The 22,655-nt window shown below is 44.7% G+C and overlaps 1 protein-coding gene across 19 annotated transcripts in view; it reads right to left on the bottom strand.

The window, feature by feature from the left end:
- Positions 1 to 18,162, bottom strand: part of C7h12orf56 (similar to human chromosome 12 open reading frame 56) — a 52,410-nt gene extending 34,248 nt beyond the window's left edge. For 11 of the 19 annotated variants that reach the window (XR_015624346.1, XR_015624345.1, XR_015624343.1 and 8 more), the window contains exons 1-2: positions 17,796 to 18,162; positions 5,119 to 5,278 (exon numbers count right to left, since the gene is read on the bottom strand). Coding sequence is in view for 7 of the 19 variants with exons in the window: in XM_087558613.1 (XP_087414739.1) it covers positions 5,119 to 5,278; positions 17,796 to 18,047 (412 nt within the window). In the remaining 12 variants the exon portion in view is untranslated. Of the gene's footprint in view, positions 1 to 5,118; positions 5,279 to 9,698; positions 9,798 to 17,795 lie in introns of all 19 variants that reach the window. The other 8 variants (XM_087558624.1, XM_087558621.1, XM_087558615.1 and 5 more) reach the window with 3 other exon arrangements.
- Between the last annotated feature and the right edge of the window lie 4,493 nt (positions 18,163 to 22,655).

The following is a 22,655-nucleotide window of genomic DNA, read 5'->3' as shown; positions in this document are numbered from 1 at the left end:
AATGTTCACAATGCTACCCAGCTGAAAACATTTGTCAGCAGGCTGGGAGATGGCTCAGGCAGTCAAGTGGCTGCCACACAAGAACCTGGGATCAGATCCCCGGTGTCCATGTAAAAGTTGGGGTAGTGGCATGTGTCTGTGACCCTAGCACTGGGGTAGGGGTTAGGAGGAGGATCATTGGAATTCATCGGCAAGCCAACTTAGCTGAACCATGAGCTCCAGGTTCAGTGAGAGATTGTGTCTCAAAACGTCATGTGAGAGCTGCCAAGGAAGACATATGAATAGATCTCTGGCCTCAATATGTATGAGTACACATGCATGCACCCACAGAAACATGTACAGATGACACACACACACAGAGACTTGTACAAAAAAGTCTCTCTCTCTCTCTCTCTCTCTCTCTCTCTCTCTCTCACACACACACACACACACACACACACACACACACACACACACACAGGAAACTTTTTAGAAGACACTATGTGATGACTAGTTCTGACTGCAAACTTGACACAGTATAGAATCATCAGAAGAAAGTCTGAATGAGGGGCTTTCTAGACCAGGCTTGCCTGTGAGAACTGTCTGTGGGAAACTGTCTTGGTAGATTGATTGAAGTAGGAAAATGCTCCCAGTGTTGGTGGGTTTTCCCTGGGTTTAGATCCTTAACTTTACAAAGGGAAAAAGTAATTCAGGCAAAGGCGTGCATGCATTTATCTTCCCTCTGCCCCTGTCTGCAGATATGACTATCTGCTTCAAGTCCCTGCCTTCACTTTCCCACCATGATGGGCTGTAACCTGGAACTATAAGACAATGAGCCCGTTCCCCCAAAGCTGTTTTCTGTCATTGTATATTGTCACAGAGACAGAAATGAAACCAGACTACAGAACAAATTTGCTTTCCCTTTTGCAAGAGATTTTATACTGAAAAAAAAAAAATCCTCTTCCTGTGAAGATATTCAAGTTGAATTAATAAACACTTCCCATGGTTTGAATATGCTTGGTCCAGGGAGTGGCAGTATTAGGAGGTGGAGCAATGTTGGAGTAGGTATGACCTTACTGGAGGAAATGTATCGCTGTGGGGGTGGGCTCTGAGGCTTAAGGCCCTCCCAGTGCAGATAGAGTCTTCTGGCTGCCTTCAGATCAAGATGTAGAACTCTTGGCTTCTCCAGCACCAAGTCTGCCTACATAATGTCATGTTTCCCACCATGATGATAATGGACTGAACCTCTGAACCTGTAAGCCAGACCCAATTAAATGGTATCCTTTATAAGAGTTGCCTTGGTCATGGTGTCTCTTCATGGCAATAAAACCATGAGATACAGATACATTCAAATTTTTGGTTCCAATTCTATTTCTTTTGTTCTTGTTTCTCTACATAGCCTTGCTTGCCTGGAACTTGCTACGTAGACCAGGCTGACCTTGAACTTGTACTGATCATCCTGCCTCTACCTCCTAAGTGGTGGGTTACAGACATGTGCTGCTGGCTGTTTGAACTTCCTTCTTTTTAGTTTTTGTATCCTTTTATTGTTTGCTTTTGTTTTTGAAACAGTTTCCTGTAGCAGAGGCTATCTCAAACTCACTATGCAGATGATGATAACCTTTAATTCCTGATCCCCCTGCCTCATCCAGGTGGTAGGATAGCCAGCATGTCCCGCCACACCTGCTTCCATTCCATTTCATTACCTTACATGTCGTTCTGCTTTGGGGATTAGTCTGTTTTTCTTTAAATCTCTAAAGTGTCCTCTGTGGTTCTAGCACTATGACAGTAACCACTCGTCACATGACGCTGTTTAAACACAAACTGAAATTCAGTTACCCAACAGCACTCACGTTCAATGCCTGAATGCGTCAGTGTTGGACTTAATTCAATCAAGTTATAAAATACGTCCATGACTGAAATAAGTTTTCATATGGACAATGTTCTAGAATGAACCTAAAACTAAGTAATTCTTGGTCCAACCTAGTCCAGAGCTTCGGAAGTTTCTCTTCGCCACTGTTGGCACTGGTTTGTTCCTGTAGTTTGCTACAGTTTGTGCTGCGATGTCTCCCAGGGGCTTACTCCCAGTTCCACAGCGTTCCTGGAAGGTGGTAGAACTCCTGCAGGGTAAGGGCCAGGAAGAAGTAAACGAAAGCATGCCCATGAAGTGGATATTGGGACCTGAAGCCCTTCCCATCTTTCTTCCACCTCTAAACTGCCTGAGGTAAACACCTTGCAGTGACTGCTTTTTTTTTTTTTTTTTTTTTTTTTTTTTTTTTTTTTTTTTTTTTTTTTTTGTCGGAGCTGAGGACCGAACCCAGGCTAGGCAAGCGCTCTATCACTGAGCCAAATCCCCAACACCCGGGACTGCTTTTATTGTGTTAATTTGGGTCCCCAAAATTGTTTGCACAAGAGTCTGCTCTTCTTCAAGAAAGACCCGAGGGACCCTGCCCCCAATCGGTTCTGATTCGTAAAAAAAAAAAAACAAGTTGTCAGCAGCCAATGGCTGGCCAGGGCAGAGAGAGGTGGGACTTTTAGGATTCCCAGCGAGGGAATCAAGGAAGGAGGAGATCCGCCATGATGGGAGAGCGGGGAGAGGAAAGGGAGGAGAGGAAAGGGACGCAGCGCATAGCCGCCCAAAAGGGCTGCACATCTGGGTCTAGGGCAGCCAAGATGGAATATAGGATTTAGTAAATAGTAACTTGGGAATATCGGAGAGAGGTGGATTAGTCATGTGGAGGTTAGGAAGTGGCCCAGCCCTTGAGCTGTTTTGGACATATCAAAATATAAAGGTTGTGTATGTGTTTTTCATTCGGGAGCCAACAACATTGCTCTGTCGTCTCCCTTCCATCCCATGCTGCTGTGCCAAAGCCCCAAACCACAGGATCAAGTGACCTTGGACAGCTGTGAGCCGAGCTAACCCTTCCTCTGTGTTCATTCATCTCAGGTACTGTGCAGTGAAGGAAAGCTGACTGACAGCACATTTCATAACCTCTCTGCACCTAAACACAGAAAATCCAAATGGCTGACCGGGACCCACAGAAGGACGCATATATGTTTAAGAGCAAAAACTACTTTTTCTCTCTATCTCTGGAAAAGCTGGGTCTAATAATTATGTGCGATGATTTAAAGCAAGTGTTCTTAATTACAAGTTATTCACATGTTGAGTTTCCTTTGTTCAGATGATCGTGTTGACTAGAGAGTGGACAACTTTGCCACATGATAAAAATATTCCCTGGGCTTTCTCCCCAGAGGTTTGAAGCCAGTCCTAATAATTACCTTTATTTATCGTCTCAGTAATTAATGCTTGTTGATAATAATGACATTATCATTAACATTAAGGATATGGGTAATGATTCTTTTGACACAGCTGGTCAGATAGGTGTGAGCCCTTACTTTAAGACCACATTTCAGAACACCTAAGAGGTAAACCACAGTGTTCTATATATAAAGGAGTGCCCTAACCAAATAGTTTACCTCGACAGAAAACAGTGTGTCATTGTTATCAGGATAGAAAGGATGAACAGATTTTTTTTCTTGTAATGTGTATTATCACTTCTTGTGATAAGAGAAGGATTGTATTTGAAAGAACATCTACACCAGAATGTCAGATAGAGTGGGCAGGAATGGAGGTTCACACCTCTAATCCCAGCACTCGGGAGGCTGAGGCAGATGAATCTCTGTGAGTTCGAGGCCAGCTTGCAGAAACACATCTCCAGTGATTATGAATTATCTGAATTATCTCAAAGTCAAAAGAGATGACGGAAGAGATTCTGTGACCAGCCACACAGAGGTACACAGCATAAATTCTCCACCGTTCAACATCATTTGCAAAGTTTCTAGGAATTCCTATTCCACTAAACTTAAATGCATTTCGCAGTATTCTTTCCATATGTTTTCGCACCTCTGTCCCTGTTGAAAAAGAACCAAGAAAATGATGCATGTGGGCAGGCTGAGAATGCATTTGAGGCAACCAACACCCGTTAGGTGTCCTAATTAGTGTGACAGGAGACCGACCGGTGAGCAGCCAGGGATTTCATAACCCTGCTAATGATGCCTGGTACAAACAGTTTCCATACTGTAGCTATATCCATGAGCAGGGCTGCTGGGCCACTAAAGGGAAAACATCACACACCTTCCTTCTACTGTGTAGCTGTCTGATACTCTGGAAGGCTCTCTTTCTGGCTTGGAGTGAAGAGCAGTGGACACTGTATGGCCACTCGGGTGTCTGAAGAAGGGCTTCTCCATGGGTGGGCCTTTTATTTCCCACCTTTCCTTCGACACTAAGGATGCAATCCTTTTATTTATTTATTCAATGTGTATGACTGTTTTGCCTCGTGTACATATGCGCACCCCCCCCCGTGCCTGGTTCCCACGGAGATCAGAAGAGGACACTGGGTCCGGACAGATGTCTGAGAGCCACTTATGGGTGCTGGGAACCGAACCCACGTTCTCTGTGAGCCCAGTATTTTCAACTACAAACCGCACTATATAGCAAGCACATCTCAAAGCACACAAAGAGGCCCCGGATGCTCAGTGTTTTATATATAGTCACTTCGCATATCTGATTTGATTCGTCTTCCTTCCGTCCCCAGGTAACCTCTGACTACTCTGGCCTGCCTTCAGCAGAATCCTGTTAAATTAGCCTGAATGCCCATGACTTCAAGGTTTCCTCTGAGTAGTTTTCTGTCCGGCGACCCTGCTTCTTGGCTATCAATCCCACTTGCCTGCTATGGCCAGAAATATCCCCTAGACACTATAGAGCCTGTCTCAAAGGTCCTACTGCCAGGGACAGGTCATCAGCAATGTTTCTCCTTGTTTTTCTATTTCTTCTTTTAGACGGGTGCTTGTCTTGAGCTCACAGTCTCCCGCCTCACCCGCCAGTCCAGGTGCTGAGGTTATAGGTATATGCCACCACGAGGTTCAAAGATGAACCAATGCTGTTAAATGACCACCCTTTCCTAGTGGGAGGCCCGAGGCTCAAAGGTTGGCCACTGGACAATCCAGACCCAGGTCCATAAACCTTCCACTTACCCTCAGTACTTCTTCACCAGAAATGTTGTTTTTTTAAATCTATAGGTATCAAAGGACAGAGAAACCTTGTCTTGATAAATATATATACATATGCAATGTACTACATACCCTTTCTGTTAGCATTGCTGTGGTGAACTGGAAACAGGAATTTCCGGACACCTTTCGCTTTCCCGCGCTCCTTTTTCAAGACTGTTGAAGAATAGATGATTCGAATGTGCTGGTTGATCTCTCTGTCTGGTGAATTCAGAAACTCTGGGTAATCGTCAATCTGAAAAGGAAAACTGATCGTGTTGAACATAACAGTCACTCATTCTGAGATAACAGTTCCCACATGACTAAGGACAAGCTCACCCTAAGTTCTCCACAGGGCGCCTTTCCTCTTCTTGTTTCCCATTCTCTCCGTTGAAATACACATGCCCTCCTATTGTGCTTAGAAAGGTCACTTCATCCTCTAAGACTAACCTTTCCCTTTCTCAGTGGAAGTACCCAGGGCATTTTTTTTTGACAGAATGCCACTCCCTCTTCTGGGCTCCTATAACATTCTATTTAGTAGATTTCATTTCATATTAGTAGCATAAATAAATTCTATCTAGCAATTTTTCACATTTCACTCTAAATATTTGGTTATAACTGGTTTTCTTCTTAACTGCTCGTTTCTACTTTGAAATTAATGAGATAAGACTTTTAAAAAAAACAGGTCTCATTTTTACTTCCTGAAATTTCAAAATATTGGTGGGCTGCCCATACAAAATGTGCCGCCCAGTTAATAGATGTGAACATGGTAGAGGACTGTAGATGAACTGGGCCACATTAGAGGATCCATTTATCTAATGTGATGTTAGGTAGTGGAAGTAAGGCTCGGAAGAACCCAGGATGTTCAACATATGTCAATTGCTTTCAGGATTGAACATCCTCTACACACAGGAAACTTTAACCCTCCCTGTAACAGGGAGAGAAAGCAATTAAACAACTTAAACACCCATCCAAGGGTATTTCTACGAGAATAGAGAAGATGGAAAACCCACAATCCCAAAGTGTGTGTGTGTGTGTGTGTGTGTGTGTGTGTGTGTGTGTTGATAAAATGCCACGATATGGAGACATCGAAGTAGATTTCCTCCAAAATGGCTTATGCCAGCAATTACGCACATTACACCATCCAGAGCTTAGCCCAAAGTAGAAGCTATTTTTATGTTTGGAACTTGGCAGATCTACCCAGTGTGTAATTAAAAAGCTCACTGTATCCTACCAGGTGTTTTTTTTTTTTCCCATTATACTCTACCTGAGCCTCAGAGTAGCAATCCCTGAGGAAGCCATATTTGAAATCTCTGAAAATTGCCAGCAGAAGCTGACCCACTCACATATCCCAAAAGGAATTGCTAACTCTGTGAATGGGCTATGCCCATTGAAATATAAGTGACCCACCTCGGACTATTACAAACCATTGCCACATAGCCAAGAAGCACAGCCAAGAAAGGGAAAAACATTCAAGTCTTGGTCCTGTGTAAAGGATGCAGCTTCTCGCCCAGAGTCTTCCAGCTAAGCATGCCCTTGGATGGCATCAACAGCTAGAGGCCTGCCTCGGGCTCCGAAGGCCAAAACCTTTAATAGACAGCTACAGTATGGAGGAGTTTAAAAGGAGTGTTTATTGCTTCTTGGCAATGTCTTTTTAATGAGATGTCACATCTTGTTATGCAGCCTAGGATGGCCTTGAAACTGTATTCCCTACACCCAGTCTCTTAAGTAGCTGAAATTGCAAGACGAGCCAACAAGGCTGATACCTGTTTTCTAGTGTGTGTAATTCATCACACAAACACACACACACACACACACACACACACACACACACACACACACACACACACGAGATAGATAAAAATGTAAAGTGGGATTCCATTTTCAGAGGAATTCAGTCTTGGGATTCAGCCATCAACTTCACACCCTCCTACTTTGGCAATCCATGCCCAAGAACCACATAATTTGCTTATCAAGGTAACTGTGTTTTGCCTACTGCAACCCCCGGTGCCATCTGAAGACATCACAGGTACTTGTAGAGAGATCACCATGGCTATACCCTCAGTGGTTAAAGAGGCTGGCGCCGAGGTCAGCAGATTCATAGTAACAAATATCTATAACCCCTCTCGTCCTCCATCTCGAGGGGCACCAGATACTGCCTTTCTTCTGATACCATTCCCAACAGACATGAATCGGTGCCCACCTACTACTCATGAGAACCATTACGATACAATTCTGAGCCATATCCTGCTCTACCCAGCGCATTTGACTCTGATGATGGCAGCAAGGGACACTTGGAAGGGGACAGAGGACCCATTCTGTCTCAAATTAATATGATATACTATGAAGAAACAGTATTTATCTTACTGTACTTCTTGGTTCATTGACTGAACTATTGAGAATCTATGCATTTATATCATTTTATCTTATTTATATTGACGACTGCTGTTGATTTACCTTATTACTACTAAGGAACGGCTTTCAAAATACGAGGAGAACGTATTCTTGATATGAGCAAGTCAGTCCCTAATGACCTGATTCCTTCATAACGCTTCCATAACTTTGTCTTAAGTTCTTTTTTTTTTTTAAGATTTGTTTATTTGTATGTGAGTACATTGTAGCCCACCTATATAAAACTTGATGTCATCGAGCCTCTGGATGTCTCTCAGAGTGCGCATGTCTCCGTGAGTAATTGCCATTTTGAAAGCACAACTCAAGATCTCATCTGTGGCCCTGGGCCTAGCACACTACTGATTTCCTTTTGTATGGCTGCTGTGATCAGAGAGCCATGGTCCAGCCTGTGATCAGAGGGCCATGGTCTAGCCTGTGATCAGAGGGCCATGGTCCAGCCTGTGATCAGAGGGCCATGGTCCAGCCTGTGATCAGAGGGCCATGGTCCAGCCTGTGATGATCAGAGGGTCATGGTCCAGCCTGTGATGATCAGAGGGCCATGGTCCAGCCTGTGATCAGAAGGCCATGGTCCAGCCTGTGATCAGAGGGCCATGGTCCAGCCTGTGATCAGAGGGCCATGCTCCAGCCTGTGATCAGAGGGCCATGCTCCAGCCTGTGATCAGAGGGCCATGCTCCAACGGGCTGCTCTTCTCTTGGTCTTCAGAAGCCTTTTCTTTGGCCTTGGGCATTGGCCCAGGATGAAAGCCCCCAAAACTTGGGCAACTTGTCACTCTATGTTCTGCAGCACAAACACCACAGAACACTCTGAAGAGACAACAAGGGAGGGTTAAAATATGCTAAACTGGGGTTGGGGATTTAGCTCAGTGGTAGAGCGCTTGCCTAGCAAGCGCAAGGCCCTGGGTTCGGTCCCCAGCTCCGAAAAAAAAAAAAATGCTAAACTTCTGAGCAAGAGAGTAAAGGAAGCCAAGAAAGTGGGGGGAATGGTTGCCAAGAGACACAGGCTGTCCAAAAGATCAGACTAAGAAAAACAAACAAAAGAAAGAGAAAGAAAATTGCCAGGAGTTGAATGAACAGCCCTGTATTGCTACAGTTTCAGTCAGCTTCTTACACCTTTCTTCCTGGCCTCCCATTCTCTGCTGGAAGATAACAACCACTCTCCTCAGTGTCTGTCCTTCCCACCCTTCTCCTACTATCAGTAAATATAATCCTAAGTGTCATGGCTGTATATGCTTGGCTCAGGGAGTGGCACTATTAGAAGGTGTGGTCTTGTGGGAGGAAGTGTGTCACTGTGGGGTTGGGCTTAGAGATCTTCCTCCTAGCTGCCTGAGGATGTACAGTCTGTTCCTAACTTCCTTAAGATCAAGATCTAGAACTCAGCTCCTCCTATACCATGCCTGCCTGGACACTGTCATGCTCCCGCCTTGGTGACACTGGACTAAACCTCTGAACAATTAAATGTTGTCCTTATAAGAGTTGCCTTGGTCATGGTGTCTGTTTACAGCAGTAAAACCTTAACTAAGACACTAAGCCATATACTTTTTTTTTTTACATTTCATTGTGTTGTGCTGTTTGAAACAGTGTCTAGCCCAGGCTGGCCCTGTACTCACACTGGCCTTGAGGTCATGGCCACCTTCCTGCCTCCATTCCCAAGCACTGGGATTACAGACATGTGCCACCTTGCCTGAGTTTGAGCCCATTTAAAATCTTATTCATTTACTTATTGTTCAAGAGAAAGCATGCATGTAGTCCCCTGACTTAGTTAGGGTTTCTATTGCTAAGAACAGACACCGTGACCACAGCAACTCTTATAAAGGAAAATATTTAATTGGAGCTGACTTATAGTTCAGAAGTTTAGTCTATTATCATCAGTGGCAGGAAGCATAGTAGCACACAGGTAGACGTGGTGTGCTGGAGAGGTAGCTGAGAGTTCCACATCTAGATTGGCAGGCAGCCAAAGAAAATGAGACACTAGGCCTGGCTTGAGTACCTGAGACCTCAAAACCCAAACCCAGTGACACACTTCCTCCCACAAGGCCACACCTACTCCAACAAGGCCACACCTACTCCAACAAGGCCACACCTACTCCAACAAGGTCATGCCTGCAAATAGTGCCACTTCCTGAAGGCCTCTCTATTGAGGCCATTTTTGTTCACACTACCACAGAGTATCAGAGATTATAGAGCTAATTCTCTCACATTTTGGGAACTCGTAGGAGCCAGCACACCCTGAGTGTAATGAATAAACTTTGCCCTAAGAAAAACACCTCTGGAGTGGAGAGATGGCTCAGTGGTTAAGCATACTGACTGTTCTTCTGAAGGTCCTGAGTTCAAATCCAAGCAATCACATGATGGCTCACAACCATCTGTAAAAAAAAAAAAAAAAAAAAATGAGATCTGACTCCCTCTTCTGGTGCATCTGAAGATGGCTACGGTGTACTCATATAATAAATAAATCTAAAAAAAAAAAGAAAAGAAAACCACCTTTGTGGTTTTTATCACAATAAGTTATTTCAAAGTAAGTACTCTGTTTCTCCAAACAAAACAATTTTTTTATCTCTGTTTCTTTTTCACTTTATTCTTCTTTCAAAAGATTTGTTTTATTTCTAATTATGTGCACCTGTGACGTGAGTGACTGTGTATGAGCACGTGACTGTGGTGCCAGCAGATGGCAGAAAGAAGCGTTGGATCCCCTGAAGCTCTTGTTACAGGCAGTTGTGAGCACCCAGTATAGGTGCTGAGAACCAAACTTGGGTTCTCTGCAAGAGCAGCAAGTGATCTTAGCCTCTGAGCCATCGTCCCTCCAGCCCCTCTTAGCCTCTGAGCCATCGTCCCTCCAGCCCCACTTTTATCCCCTTATTTTTGAACTGAAAAGCATTTTTGCTTTTTTTAAATTATTTTTAAGCCAGCATATAAAATAATGTTTCATTCGTTACGGCGATTTCACATGTACAAGGCATTATCCTTCGTTCTTACTCCTACAGCCTACGACTTCTAGAGGGCCTACAGTCACAGGAGAGTGAAAAGGCAGAAGGGAGAGAGGGAAGGGGTGATGGAGGAGGTCAGGAGACTTCTCTAACAGCTGTGGAAAAGAACACAACTGTGACTAACACAGCAGGGTCTCCAGAGCTGTTGAGATGTGAGCTCCAGCGCAAGGCCCTGGGTTCGGTCCCCAGCTCCGAAAAAAAGAACCAAAAAAAAAAAAAAAAAAAAAAGAGATGTGAGCTCCAAGTTCCAGAAGAGACCGTATCTCAGAGGGACAGACAGAAAGTGATTGGGAAACAAGCACCCAATGCTTCCTTCTGGCCTCCCTGTGCACAGGAAGGACCATGCATTCTACATCCATGCACATGCACTAACACAGACAGGCTCACATATACACGCTCACACATATGCACACAGGCACACACAAATACACACATGCACTAACACACATGCACATACACACATAGACACACACAAATGCACTAACGTGCACACACACACACAGACACAGACACACTCATACACTGACACACTCTTGTATTTTTTTCTTTTTTTTCTTTTTTTCCCCGAGCTGGGGACTGAACACAGGGCCTTGCACTTGCTAGGCAAGCGCTCTACCACTGAGCTAAATCCCCAACCCCACACTCTTGTATTTAAGTAATACTTTCTTGTATTTAGGGCTTTTGTTTTTGTGGGGCTTTGGGGTTTTTAGGGGTGGGTTGTTTTGTTTTTGTTTTTGTTTTTAGTGTATCTGGGGGCTATTGAGACAACTTAAGAGTATCTGAGGCTCTTAACAGAAGACCAAAGTTTGGCCCCCTGCACCCACATATGAAGCTGGTCTGTAACTCCAGCTCCAGGACTCTGATACCCTCTTCTGGCCTCCTAGGGACCCATACACATAAATAAAAATAAAAAATAAATGTAAAGAAAAATGTGTCTAGCCTCGGAGAGAGTCTAATGAGTTGCAGTGCTGGATATACCAGAACAGAACTCTAGAGGATGCCCCCAAAGTTGCTTCTAATGGAATATCAGCACTTTAGAGGTCCACGCTCTCTAGGACACTTTGAGATGGACCATATCAAACAGCTGGTACAAGCTCAATTGCACTTCAACTTTTTTTTTCTAAAAAGGAAACGTCACCATGTCCAACTTTATACCTTTGGCAAAACGTGTAGATTTCTGATCTAGCTTTCGTAGCTGCCACCTGACCCCCTGACTGCCCTTTTTTCCTTTAGAAGAGAAAATTGGATTTCATCAACTTGCTTACAGGCTTGTTTTTGTTGTTTTGTTTTATTGGGTTTTTTTTGCAGGGGAGGGGTTGGCTGTTTTGCCTGAAGTGTAACCATGCCTTAGATCAGTGGTTCTAAACCTTCCTAATGCTGGGACCCTTTAATACATTTCCTCGGGTTACAGTGACCTCCAAATATAAAATTATTTCATTGCTATTTCATAACTGTAATCTTGCCACTGTCATAAATCATAATGTAAACACCTGGTACTCAGGGTACCTGATATGGAACCCCTGGGAAAGAGTCGTTCGACCCCCTCAAGGGGTGGAGAATTACAGGTGGGTGGACTCACAGGTTGATAACTGTTGTCTTAGATTGACAAAGCCTACCGCACAGTGAACACGAAGGGCTGCAGCCCAGAAGCATTAAGGCTAGTTTGCTCTTCGGCTTACAGAAGTCCAGTGACCGAGAACAAAGGTAGAAATGGAACCCGAGACAAGTGAAAGTTAACTAACCAGAAGGCGAGCTTGTAGAGTAAGATGAGAAGTCTGAGGACGGCGAGAAAAGATGGTAAAGAAATAGCCCCAGAAAGAGGACAACACCCGATAGAAAAGAGTTTAGCCTTCATGAAAAGTAAGGCTAGTTCCAAGCTGCCCCGCAGTGACATAATGTAACTCAGTGACAACCATGACATAAGTCAGAGGGTGACTACACATAAAACAAGAAATTAGGGAGCATGAATTATCAAAGAATTTATGGATCATTGTCTTTACGCAGGTGGGGCTGGCACAGGATGGGGCAAGGCCTATGATTGGACAGTGAGAAAGTGAGGCGGGGCCAAGTTTTGATAAGGGGAGAGAAGGGAGAAAGAGAAGAACCAAGATGGAGGCAGAGAAGGCTGACCCAGATCCGTGTGGCCTTAAACGGCCACAGGGAGTTATGAATTTTTTTTTCTTTTTTTTTTTTCGGAGCTGGGGACCGAACCCAGGGCCTTGCGCTTCCTAGGCAAGCGCTCTACCACTGAGCTAAATCCCCAACCCCATGAATTTTTTTTAAGGGATGGATTTTTATCTAGGTGGGCGGTTTATATCATTATCAATTGGCTCTGAGTTTATTGTGTGGACGTTTTGTGAAGTGTAAATTTACTGAGGTAAATTATTGAAATAAATCTGATTGCTAAGTTACAGGCTCTTGGGGTTTTGATTCAGGAATTATGACAATTACCACAGGGGTCAGTTGCTGGGAATGAGAGCAGAGCTAGGCGGCAAAGAGCCAGGAGGGCAGCTGCTACTGGGACCAGAGAATGGCTAGAGGTGGCGTGGTGTGAACCGGCAGCCACTGAGGTGAACATACCGCACTAATGCCATATGGCTCCACGATACAGGCTAGAGAGGGTTTGTAGGGTTTTGTTTTATTTTGATATTTGCTGCAACAAAAAAAATCAATAAAAATATTAAATTCTTAAAAATTAGAAAACTTCAACCTGGTGTGATGGTGCACTCTTGTGTACTTGGGAGACAGAGGCAGGCATCTGGAATTGAAGGCCAGCCTACACTATCAAATCCTACACGGCAAGTTCCATGCCTAATTTATAAGACCCTGCAGTGACAATTTTGGAATTCTGGTTTCTTTTGAAAACACAGAAATATTTTAAGAACGTGCTTTCGTTTTAATCACAGGTGTGGGATATGGGGCGACTTCAGATTGTCTGTCAGAGCAGCTGACTGTGATTTGCCTGGTGCTCTAGAAGGTGTGTAATTTGGCCAGGAGCCAATAGTTTCTGCAAGTGTGGGACGTTTGGGGACTTTTTAGAGGATGCATAAGTGCTAGGACCCTGGGGAGGTAAGGGGGTTGGCCAGTTCAGCGATTGGTTGCTGATTGTTGCTGGTTGATGGTTGGTTATAGTTCATTAAGTAGTACATGTACACAGAAGAAGCAAGAAGAGGAAATTAGATGTCCTGACAGCGAAGATCAAACTTGCTCCAAGGAAGGACATGCTCCTAATCAGCAGGAAGTGGCCTAATGATAACACTGTCCCCTTTCCGACTCCTGACGCCATTCTTTCTCCTTTTGTCTGTATCCTTTATCTTTCTTATCTAGTGTTAGATGATTAAGAGGGTGAAGAAGGGTGGGAGAAAGAAGAACCCACAAAGTAGCAAAGACCAACTACAAGGCCCTTTCTTAAAAAAAATTGTTTTTGAGAAAATTCTATGCATTATATATTAGCAAATCACACTGGTAAGAAATAAGGCAATCCTGTGATGACCAGTTCTTCATAAAACCTATGGAACTGGGAGCTAGAAAAATCGCATAGAGGTCAAGAGTACACAGGGATCCAAGTTTAGTTCCCAGCACCCATGCTCATAACCACCAGTAGTAACTCCAGCCCTAGCAGGATCCAATGCCTCTGGCCTCCACAGGCACCTGCACTCATGTGCACATATACACGGAATTAAAACTAAGATAAATCTTAAGGGGGGGGACTTAGGAGTTTAGTGTTAGCCCCTGCACTATGGTAATCCTAGAACTGTTTTCATAAAACCTCAGAGGAGATTGGGGCATTTGTGCTTGGCATGATAGTTCTTGTGAGGAAGAATCTTAACAGCTCACCCACTCGAAATGCCGAAAGGAAAACACTGTGTGGCTGCTCTAACACACTGCCACAGCCCTGCTGGTATTTAGCAACATGAATTTATTTCCTTACAGTTCTGGAGGTGGGAAGTCCAGTCAGGAGCCCTGGACTTGGGGGAGCAGTGGGAGAGAGCTCAGTGAACCAGCACTAGCCTGAGATATACAAGGCCTGCATCTTCCCAGCAATGCAAAACAAAAACAGACAGAGGAGTGGGCGTTGCTGAGTCAGACTGAGGTATTAACAAGAATGTACAGCCACCGGAGGCTCCCTAGAAGAGTCTGTCTCCTTGACAGTTTGCACGCTGCCCACCCAAATGCTGCACTCCTTTTCCTTGCTCCCGATTCCACCTTCCTTTGAAACTAACAATGGCTGGCTCTGTCTTTCTTATGCTGCCTCTCCCTCTTTTACATGCCCTGGGCCTACCAGGATACTACCTATTAATTCAAGTTACTTATTTACTTTTTAAAGAAATGATTTGGTTTAATATGTGGGAGGAAGGGTATGTGTACATGAGCGTACACAAGGAAGATGGGCTTCCGATCCCCTGGTGCTGGAGTTACCAGAGGCTGTGATGTGGCTGCTGGGAACTGAACCTGGGTCCTCTGGAAAAGCACTAAGCACCCTGAACTGATGAGCCATCTCTCCAGCCTCTGTTTATTAACTTTTTCAATGGGGTCTTGCTATGTAGCCTAGGCTGGCCCCAAACTCATGTCCTTTGACTCTACCTCTGGAGATCTGGGGTTAAGACTTGGGCCACTAGGCCCAGATCAGTCTCCGACTTTACTTAAGTCAGTCAGTTAAGTGACATTCATAAATCCCTTGTGATATGCTATAACATAGTTTTAGAGTTTTTAAGCTCTGAACAGACACCATGACCAAGGCAAGTTTTATAAAGGACAACATTTTTTTTTCTTTTTTTTTTTTCGGGGCTGGGCACTGAACCCAGGACCTTGCACTTCCTAGGTAAGCGCTCTACCACTGAGCCAAATCCCCAACCCCAAAGGACAACATTTAATTGGGGCTGGCTTACAGGTTCAGAGGTTCAGTTCATCAACATCTAGGTGGGAGCATGGCAGCATCCAGGCAGGCATGGTGCAGAAGCTAGGAGTTCTATATCTTCATCTGAAGGCTGTTAGCAGAATACTAATTTCTGGGGTGAGGGTCTTAAGCCCACACACACAGTGACACACCTACTCCAACAAGGCCACACCTCCTAATAGGGCTATTCCCTGGGCCAAGCATATACAAACCATCACACATGGTCACAAATTCTAGGGATCTGGAGCCTTCCAAAGCTAACCTACATTTCCCAAGCTGGACAATAAACCCAGTAACAATATTTAAATCTTATATGTGTGTAGACTATATATAGACATTACATATTCTTCTTGGTTTTTTGTTTTGGTTGATTTGTTTTGGGAGAGTTGTTTCATTTTGTTTGCAGAATGGGGGGTTGAATTTAGTCATCATGCATTAATATTCTTCTGCATTCCAGCTAGGTGACGGTGGCACATGCCTTTAGTCCCAGCACTCAGGAGGCAGAGGCAGGTTGATCTCTGAGTTAAAGGCCAGTCTGGTCTACAGAGTGAGTTCCAGGACAGCCTGTGCTATAACAAAGAAACTTGTCTCGAACAAAAACAGCTGAACAGTAAAGTATTGGCTCAGGACCCTCATGACCAAGTTCTCTGCATAAAAGAGATTTGTCCCAGAGGGGCAGAGAGTGGGGAAAAGAAACAAAGATAGGAGATGGAGGAAGGGAAGGGGGAACCAAAGGAGAGGGGAGAAAGGGGCCAAGGGAGAGGAGAAGGGGGATCTGTCCTAGAGAGAAGCAAAGGACCGACTCTGGATGAAGAAGAGACAGATGTGGCCCAAAGGCAAATGGTGGTTTATAAGGTAAAATGGGGAGCCCCATGTTAAGATGAGGTATTTAATTTTAATTGGGCATGTTAATTAGGTGAGCCAAAGGGGGCTTTGATTGCTGGACTTTGGTACTTTGATAGCTGGACCTTGGTTGTTAGCCTCAGAAGGAGGAATTGGCCAAAGAAGGGAATAGACCTTGGGGGCTCGCTTTAGGAATGCAATCTAACAGTTTTTTTAGCAAGGCAGAGAGATTGGGGGAGAAGGACAGGGCCTGCAGAGCCATGCTCACACACTCAGGCTGGTCAGAGTCCCATTCCACAGCAACAAAACTCTCCTGAATTCCTGAAGGGTAAAGCTGTCCAGAAAGCATAAGTAGGTTTAGAATTTCTTTTCACAGCATTCATTCTGGGTTTCTGGACCCTAAAGAGTGTCACTGTGCTGCTCTGTTTCTGACACCCTAAAGTAGAATATATGACAACTACCAATAGACTGTGTCTCTCGGGGAAGAATAGCAATATCAAAAAAATCACCACATTTGTGTCAAAACAACAATTATTTACACTGAAGACGCTAAAAATGTGGAAGCAAAAAGCTTTCTAATACGTTTGGTCAGACTGCAAGGCCGTACATTGTTAGAGCACTTGTCTAGAACAAGAATCTGGGACACACATACACACACACACACACACACACACACACACACACACACTCACAAACATACACATTTGCACACAAAATAAAATGTGTAATGAAAGTGTTAAACAGCTGACAAGGGAAATCTGAGTAGAATTTTTAAAAAAAACAAAGAAAAAGAAACTTCACTTAATTTTATTATTTTCTTGTAAATGTGTTAAAAACCAAAGTAACGTTCTGTGGGCGAAACAGCTTCAGCAACAGCTTCGCCAATTTCTCCCACGGGACACAGACTTAAGCAAGTGAGAGTAAAGGCTAGACACAAGTCCCAAAGGAACAAGGAACACCTGGAAAGCAGCTCAGACAAAGAGCCCTGGAGGCAATCAAGGAGAGGAGAAACAGGAGAGGAGGCAGAGCCTCCAATCAGCTGATGCTTCTTAAAGTCAGTCTATTCCCAGAGGAAAGGGATACAGTGGCTATACTCTAAAACCCGGGGCAAGATTGTATCTCTCCAGACTGGGTCCTGATGACACTCCTTCTAGGAAGCGTCCCCATTCGGTTTGGATTAAGTGGCCAGCCTGAAAGACGCAAGTATCCAGTGCACATCACGCAAATCCATTCGTTCACTCACTTATTCTGATCCAGTCACATGTTGACTAAACATGAGCGGCAAGAGAGTAAACAAAGTAATGGCTGCGTTTGCTTACACAGGTGTGGTCTCCTGTGCCTTCCGCACGAGCTGCAGAAGAGGTGCAGCACAGTACCTATACAGAGTGGGTGCTTAATGAACAAGAGGCTGACTTTATACTGCCCAATGTTGGGAGCAGAGGGTAAACCAAAGGAGAACGGGAGAACATGTTTATTTGAAATTCTACATCAAGCCCCTGCTTTCCCGCGTAGCTGCTTTCACTGACAAAAGAGATCGGGAAGTCCGGGGCGGGATGGGGAAGGTTGTTCCTCCTTTCTCCGGCTCAGGAAGGGGATGCGAGAGCTTAGGAAGGAGCCTGCCCGCCCGCGATCCTCACCAAGTCAATGGCCACGACGTCCCGCAGGGCCACGACCCGCCGGATGGACTTGGGCGGGTTCTCGGTCAGGTAGATGAGTCGGTCGCTCAGCACCACGTACTTGAACGAGTGCTTCTCGGCGTCCGACACCACGATGCACGGCTCATAGGCGCGGACCGCGTCGTACACCTCCGGAGGCAGGTGCCGCCGCAAGAACGCGTCCAGACGGCAATTCGTGCGCGCCGGGAAGCCAGATCGCGCGGGGCTGGCCATGCGACACCCGCTGCCAGGCAGAGTACCCCGGGTGGCTACGACTCCACGACACCCAGTGGAACCTGCGCGCGCCACAAAGCCGCGCTCCTGCTGCCTCCGCCACCACTGCCTCTGTGAGCCGGGAGTCGGTCCCCAGCTTCAGGAACCCGCTCTGGAGTCAGGTTTCCAGAGCCCCCTGCCCCGCCCCGTCCCGCCCCTAACCTTTGCCTTCACCCACACAGCGATGGGCGGAGCAAGACTGAGGTCTTTCCCGAAGTGTTGATTGGCAAAGAGAAGTGCTCAAGGGTCTGGGAAGGAATAGTTAGGGTTCCTTTTCAGCAACTGAGCCACGAGGTCCCGTACAAACTCGATTGATAACGGAGGCCAGTTTTAGTCTGATTTCCTGTTAAAGAGAAACTTGAAACCGATGGGATTTTACCGATCTGAGAAGCCTATAATTACCATAACACTGCCTGCTGCGACTTTCCAGCTTTGTCTTAGATGCAGGAATCTCCAAGGACCCTTACAAATTGTTTCTGGTAACTCAGGCCATCCAAGCCTTGCGCTTGTGTTCCCGATGCCCAGAACAACGCGGAAAATGGATGCCAGGTTGAAGGGCCCTCTGGAAACGCAAGCTGATGGGTTGAAAGATGAGGATTCTGTAGCCTTAGAAATGCAGAGCCAGGGGTTGGGGATTTAGCTCAGTGGTAGAGCGCTTGCCTAGCAAGCGCAAGGCCCTGGGTTCGGTCCCCAGCTCCGAAAAAAAGAAAAAAGAAATGCAGAGCCATAGAGGTGTTGCTTCGAGTTTGCGAGCTGGCCAGGAATAACGACCTATGTTAGGTTAGCGAGGTGAGAAGCAAGACAGAAACTTGCGCTAGGTGTGCACTTCCGTTTTTATTTCAAATCCTGGAAAAGCCACTCCCACCCCCATCCCTTCCCGCTCATCTAAAGACCTGAGGATAAAGCTGGCCCACATTTGTAGGTCCTGCATTCCAGAGACAGGTCTGAGGACAAGCCATAAGCCGGAGGTCTACCTTTGTTGATCTAGTGAGTTCTGGGCTCCACAGCAAGGCCGTGTCTCAAAAATAAATACATGGAAAAGATTCAGTGAAACTATTACTCCTCTACCAACAGACCTTAATAAAATCTGATGTTCCTTAACTGTGATTTATATTCTCCCTTTTCATAGTGAACTGAATATTGTAAACAATTCCAAATTCGTTGTGGGAGAAAAGTATAAATGTATTTCATCATGTAACCAGATATGAACAACCCACTACGGTAGGGAAGGCGAAGTGCTTAGGCCTAGTTAAACAGAAAGCCATGATAGACACATTGTTTCTTTTTTAGCTTGTAGTTGTTATGAGTATGGAAGAAGTGCCACCTGCTGGCGGAATCTCAAATGGCCTAGCACTCAAAATGTCCCCAGAGTTTGATCTAACTCCTCAGCCAATGGATAAAAAGTGGTTCTCACAATGGGGTACAAACTTCATTAATAAAGGGCCTTTGCCACTTTAAGCCAATAGAAAATCAAGGACCCTCAACTCTGCCTGATAAACCAACCTTAATAAACCTTAAGATGAAGCAAGAGACAAAGGTACTGATGACCTCACAGAGAAGGCAGTGTCTTGGTTTCCGGGTACTCCATGGTCTACTCCGTTGCCAGGGAAACAGCAAAATTCAGATGGCAGGGATGGGATTAACTGCAAAGGAAAAATTACTGGATTTGGAGCCGGGAGGATTAGATTAGTGATAAATCCACTATCTGTTCACTATCTGTGAGATTTATAGGGGGAAAAACTGCTTACCCTTTCTGAGCCTAAGTCTCATCATATGTAAAAAGCAACTATCGAATGCCTGCCAATGAGAGCAGGAGTGAGGGCCAGAGAGTAGTATAGATAGTGAAGTATTTTTGTTCCTCTGTTTTCCCAGTCTCTCCAGAGGTAGCTAACACATATACACCCGAGATAAGTACTTGCTCCTTATCTTCTAAGCCTACCAAACTCTAGTAACTTTTAGCACAATAGATTCTGAGTGATAAAGCATTTGATAACCATTTCTACCATTTCTACCATGGAGTGGTGAGTCTGAGTCCAGGGCTAGTAGACTGAACTAATATGGACTAATAATTCTGAGCATACGGCTCTGAAAGCAGCTGAACCAGGTTCCCATGCTAGCCCTCCAACTCAGTAGTAAATGACCTTGGAAGTGTTAAGGCCTAGGTAACTGTTACTTGGAAACTTTCTCATGCCCAGGTCAATTATATATTCTGTTATGTTCTGTGCCCCTGGGAACCAATCACGATAGAAGTCAGTAGAACTGCTTTTGTTATCCACAATAAGCTTAGATCACAATCAACCGCCCAGCAGCACTTCCTGAACCTGCGAATAGGCTTTTATGGTATTTGCTTTTATAAGCCTCCCTCTGGGATGGACCCCAACATAAGAGAGACAGCTGCATCAATATAAGAAATTATTTGGAATAATACTTCCATTTTGAGTAGTAGCCAAGTAAAGTTTAAGTTCCCAAGATCTCTGAGGGAACTGACACCCTACTTGGCAGAAAGAGACATGCACATGGGCAGCTGACATCCTGGTTGGCAAGTTAAGACATGAATGTTAGATAAGTAGAGTCCCTTGCCACAGTTGAATACCCCAACCAATGAGATCAGGGTAAATGTACAACAAAGACATATTCCTAAGGAAGTCCCCCCATTCCTAAATCCTGATTGGTTGAGTAACAGCACAGATGTTTGTAGATCTCAGGCTTTAAAAGCTCTGTAGGAACTTAACTGGTCACAGTTCAGTCCGGAATCTGGACTGTGGCCCCAGTCGAGGTCCTGGGGCATTTCCTCAGTAAACTCTCTGACTGAGATCGGTATTTGTGTGGTTTGTGAGGTGATTCCTAGACCCCCAACATTCAATACCTCAATTCCCCTGTCTGTGAATGAGAACAAAACTCCAATACCAAAGCGGCATTATGATCAGCAGTGCTTGAAATGAATTTAGAGACAGGATTGAGGCTGTAATTTAGTGGTAAAGGATTTGACAGCATGAGCGACACTCTGGATTTGATTCAAAAGAAGTACAAGATCAAGAAATGAAAGGCATGATGGCATATACCTATAACCATTATAACTGCCTATACCTGGTAGGCAGAGGCAGGAGGATTGCTACAAACTCAAGACCAGTTTGGCTACAGAAAGAGACCATCTTGGGCTGGAGAGATGACTCAGTGGTTAAGAGCACTGATTGCTCTTGGTCCTGAGTTCAATTCCCAGCAACCACATGGTGGCTTACAACCATCTGTAATGAGATCTAATGCTCCCTTCTGGTGTGTCTGAAGACAGTGACAGTATACTCATATATAATAAATAAAGTCTTTAAGAAGAGAGAGACCATCTCAAGAAAACACAACAAACAAAGGCAAAAGATCAGGTGCCATCCAGGTGTGGTGCCCCATGCTTTCTCAATGCTCAAGACAGTGGCAGGCAGATTTCTGTGAGTTCAAGGCTGGCCTGGTCTATATACTACATGCTGAGTTCTAGGACAGCACAGAGTTACATCAAAAGACCCTATCTCTAAAAGAAGCGCGCGCACACACACACACACACACACACACACACACACACACACACACAAAGAGAGAGAGAGAGAGAGAGAGAGAGAGAGAGAGAGCACAAAAAAAAAAAAAAAAACAAGTACCTAACAGTAAATACTATTTGAAGGCTAGAGGAATGGATTAGAAGTTAAGAACACTTGTTACAAAACCAGACTTCAGAGACCAGCCAGACCTGTAGCTCTTGGCTTCAAGGGACCATGTCCTCTGGTCTTTGAGCACACACGTGCAGGCTCAGGCACCACACACAGGCATGGCACGAGTGAATGAAATCTTAAGTAGAGTAACTTCCGCAGCCACATGATAATGTCCTGCCAGCATCCCTACTTACAAAGTATCAAGTTAAAGTTGCTCCTGAAATACTGAGCTAAGCTTTTCGGCTTCAGACCAAAGATCAGAGTCTAATACAAAAGACACCACACACAATAAAGAACAGCATTTTGAGTTCTTTTATTTGTGTGGCTGGGATTCCAACCTCACACAGACCAGTCAGGGGCGCTTCCTCTAGGCTATATCATCTGCAAGAACAGCGTTTTGTTTTTATTTTTATGTTCAGAAGTAAAAGTGTCAAACCCGTAGTGACTTTCACGCAGTCTAGGGATCTCTAAGTTGCTTGACTTTCCTTTGTTTTTCTTATTAGTTTTTGATACGCCTCATTTATTCGGATTAAAACTAAACACAGTAAATGTGTACACTTGAAATCTGTGGTAGGTGGGTAAAAGGTGACATATGGTACCGGAGAGAGCACAGCACCCACATGGTGACTCACAAGGGTAACTGCAGCTCTGGGGAAGTCCAATGTGCCCTTCAGACCTCTGTGGGCACTGTACATGAATGGTGTACTTACACACATGCAGACAAAAGACACATACACATAGAATTTTAAAAATAATAAACAAAAGCCTGACTGCTTTAAGAAGCTCTTAATTATTCTACTTAGCATTAATGGATTACAGTTCATTTTAATATCTATAGCAGTTAGCAATCAGATAACATACGGAAGAGAAGTCT

Source organism: Rattus norvegicus, chromosome 7, assembly GCF_021556685.1.
Source record: "Rattus norvegicus strain SHRSP/BbbUtx chromosome 7, alternate assembly SHRSP_T2T, whole genome shotgun sequence".
NCBI classification, from domain to species: Eukaryota; Metazoa; Chordata; class Mammalia; order Rodentia; family Muridae; genus Rattus; species Rattus norvegicus.
Note: the sequence above shows the minus strand (reverse complement) of the source record. Positions and strands in the feature narration are given on the sequence as shown.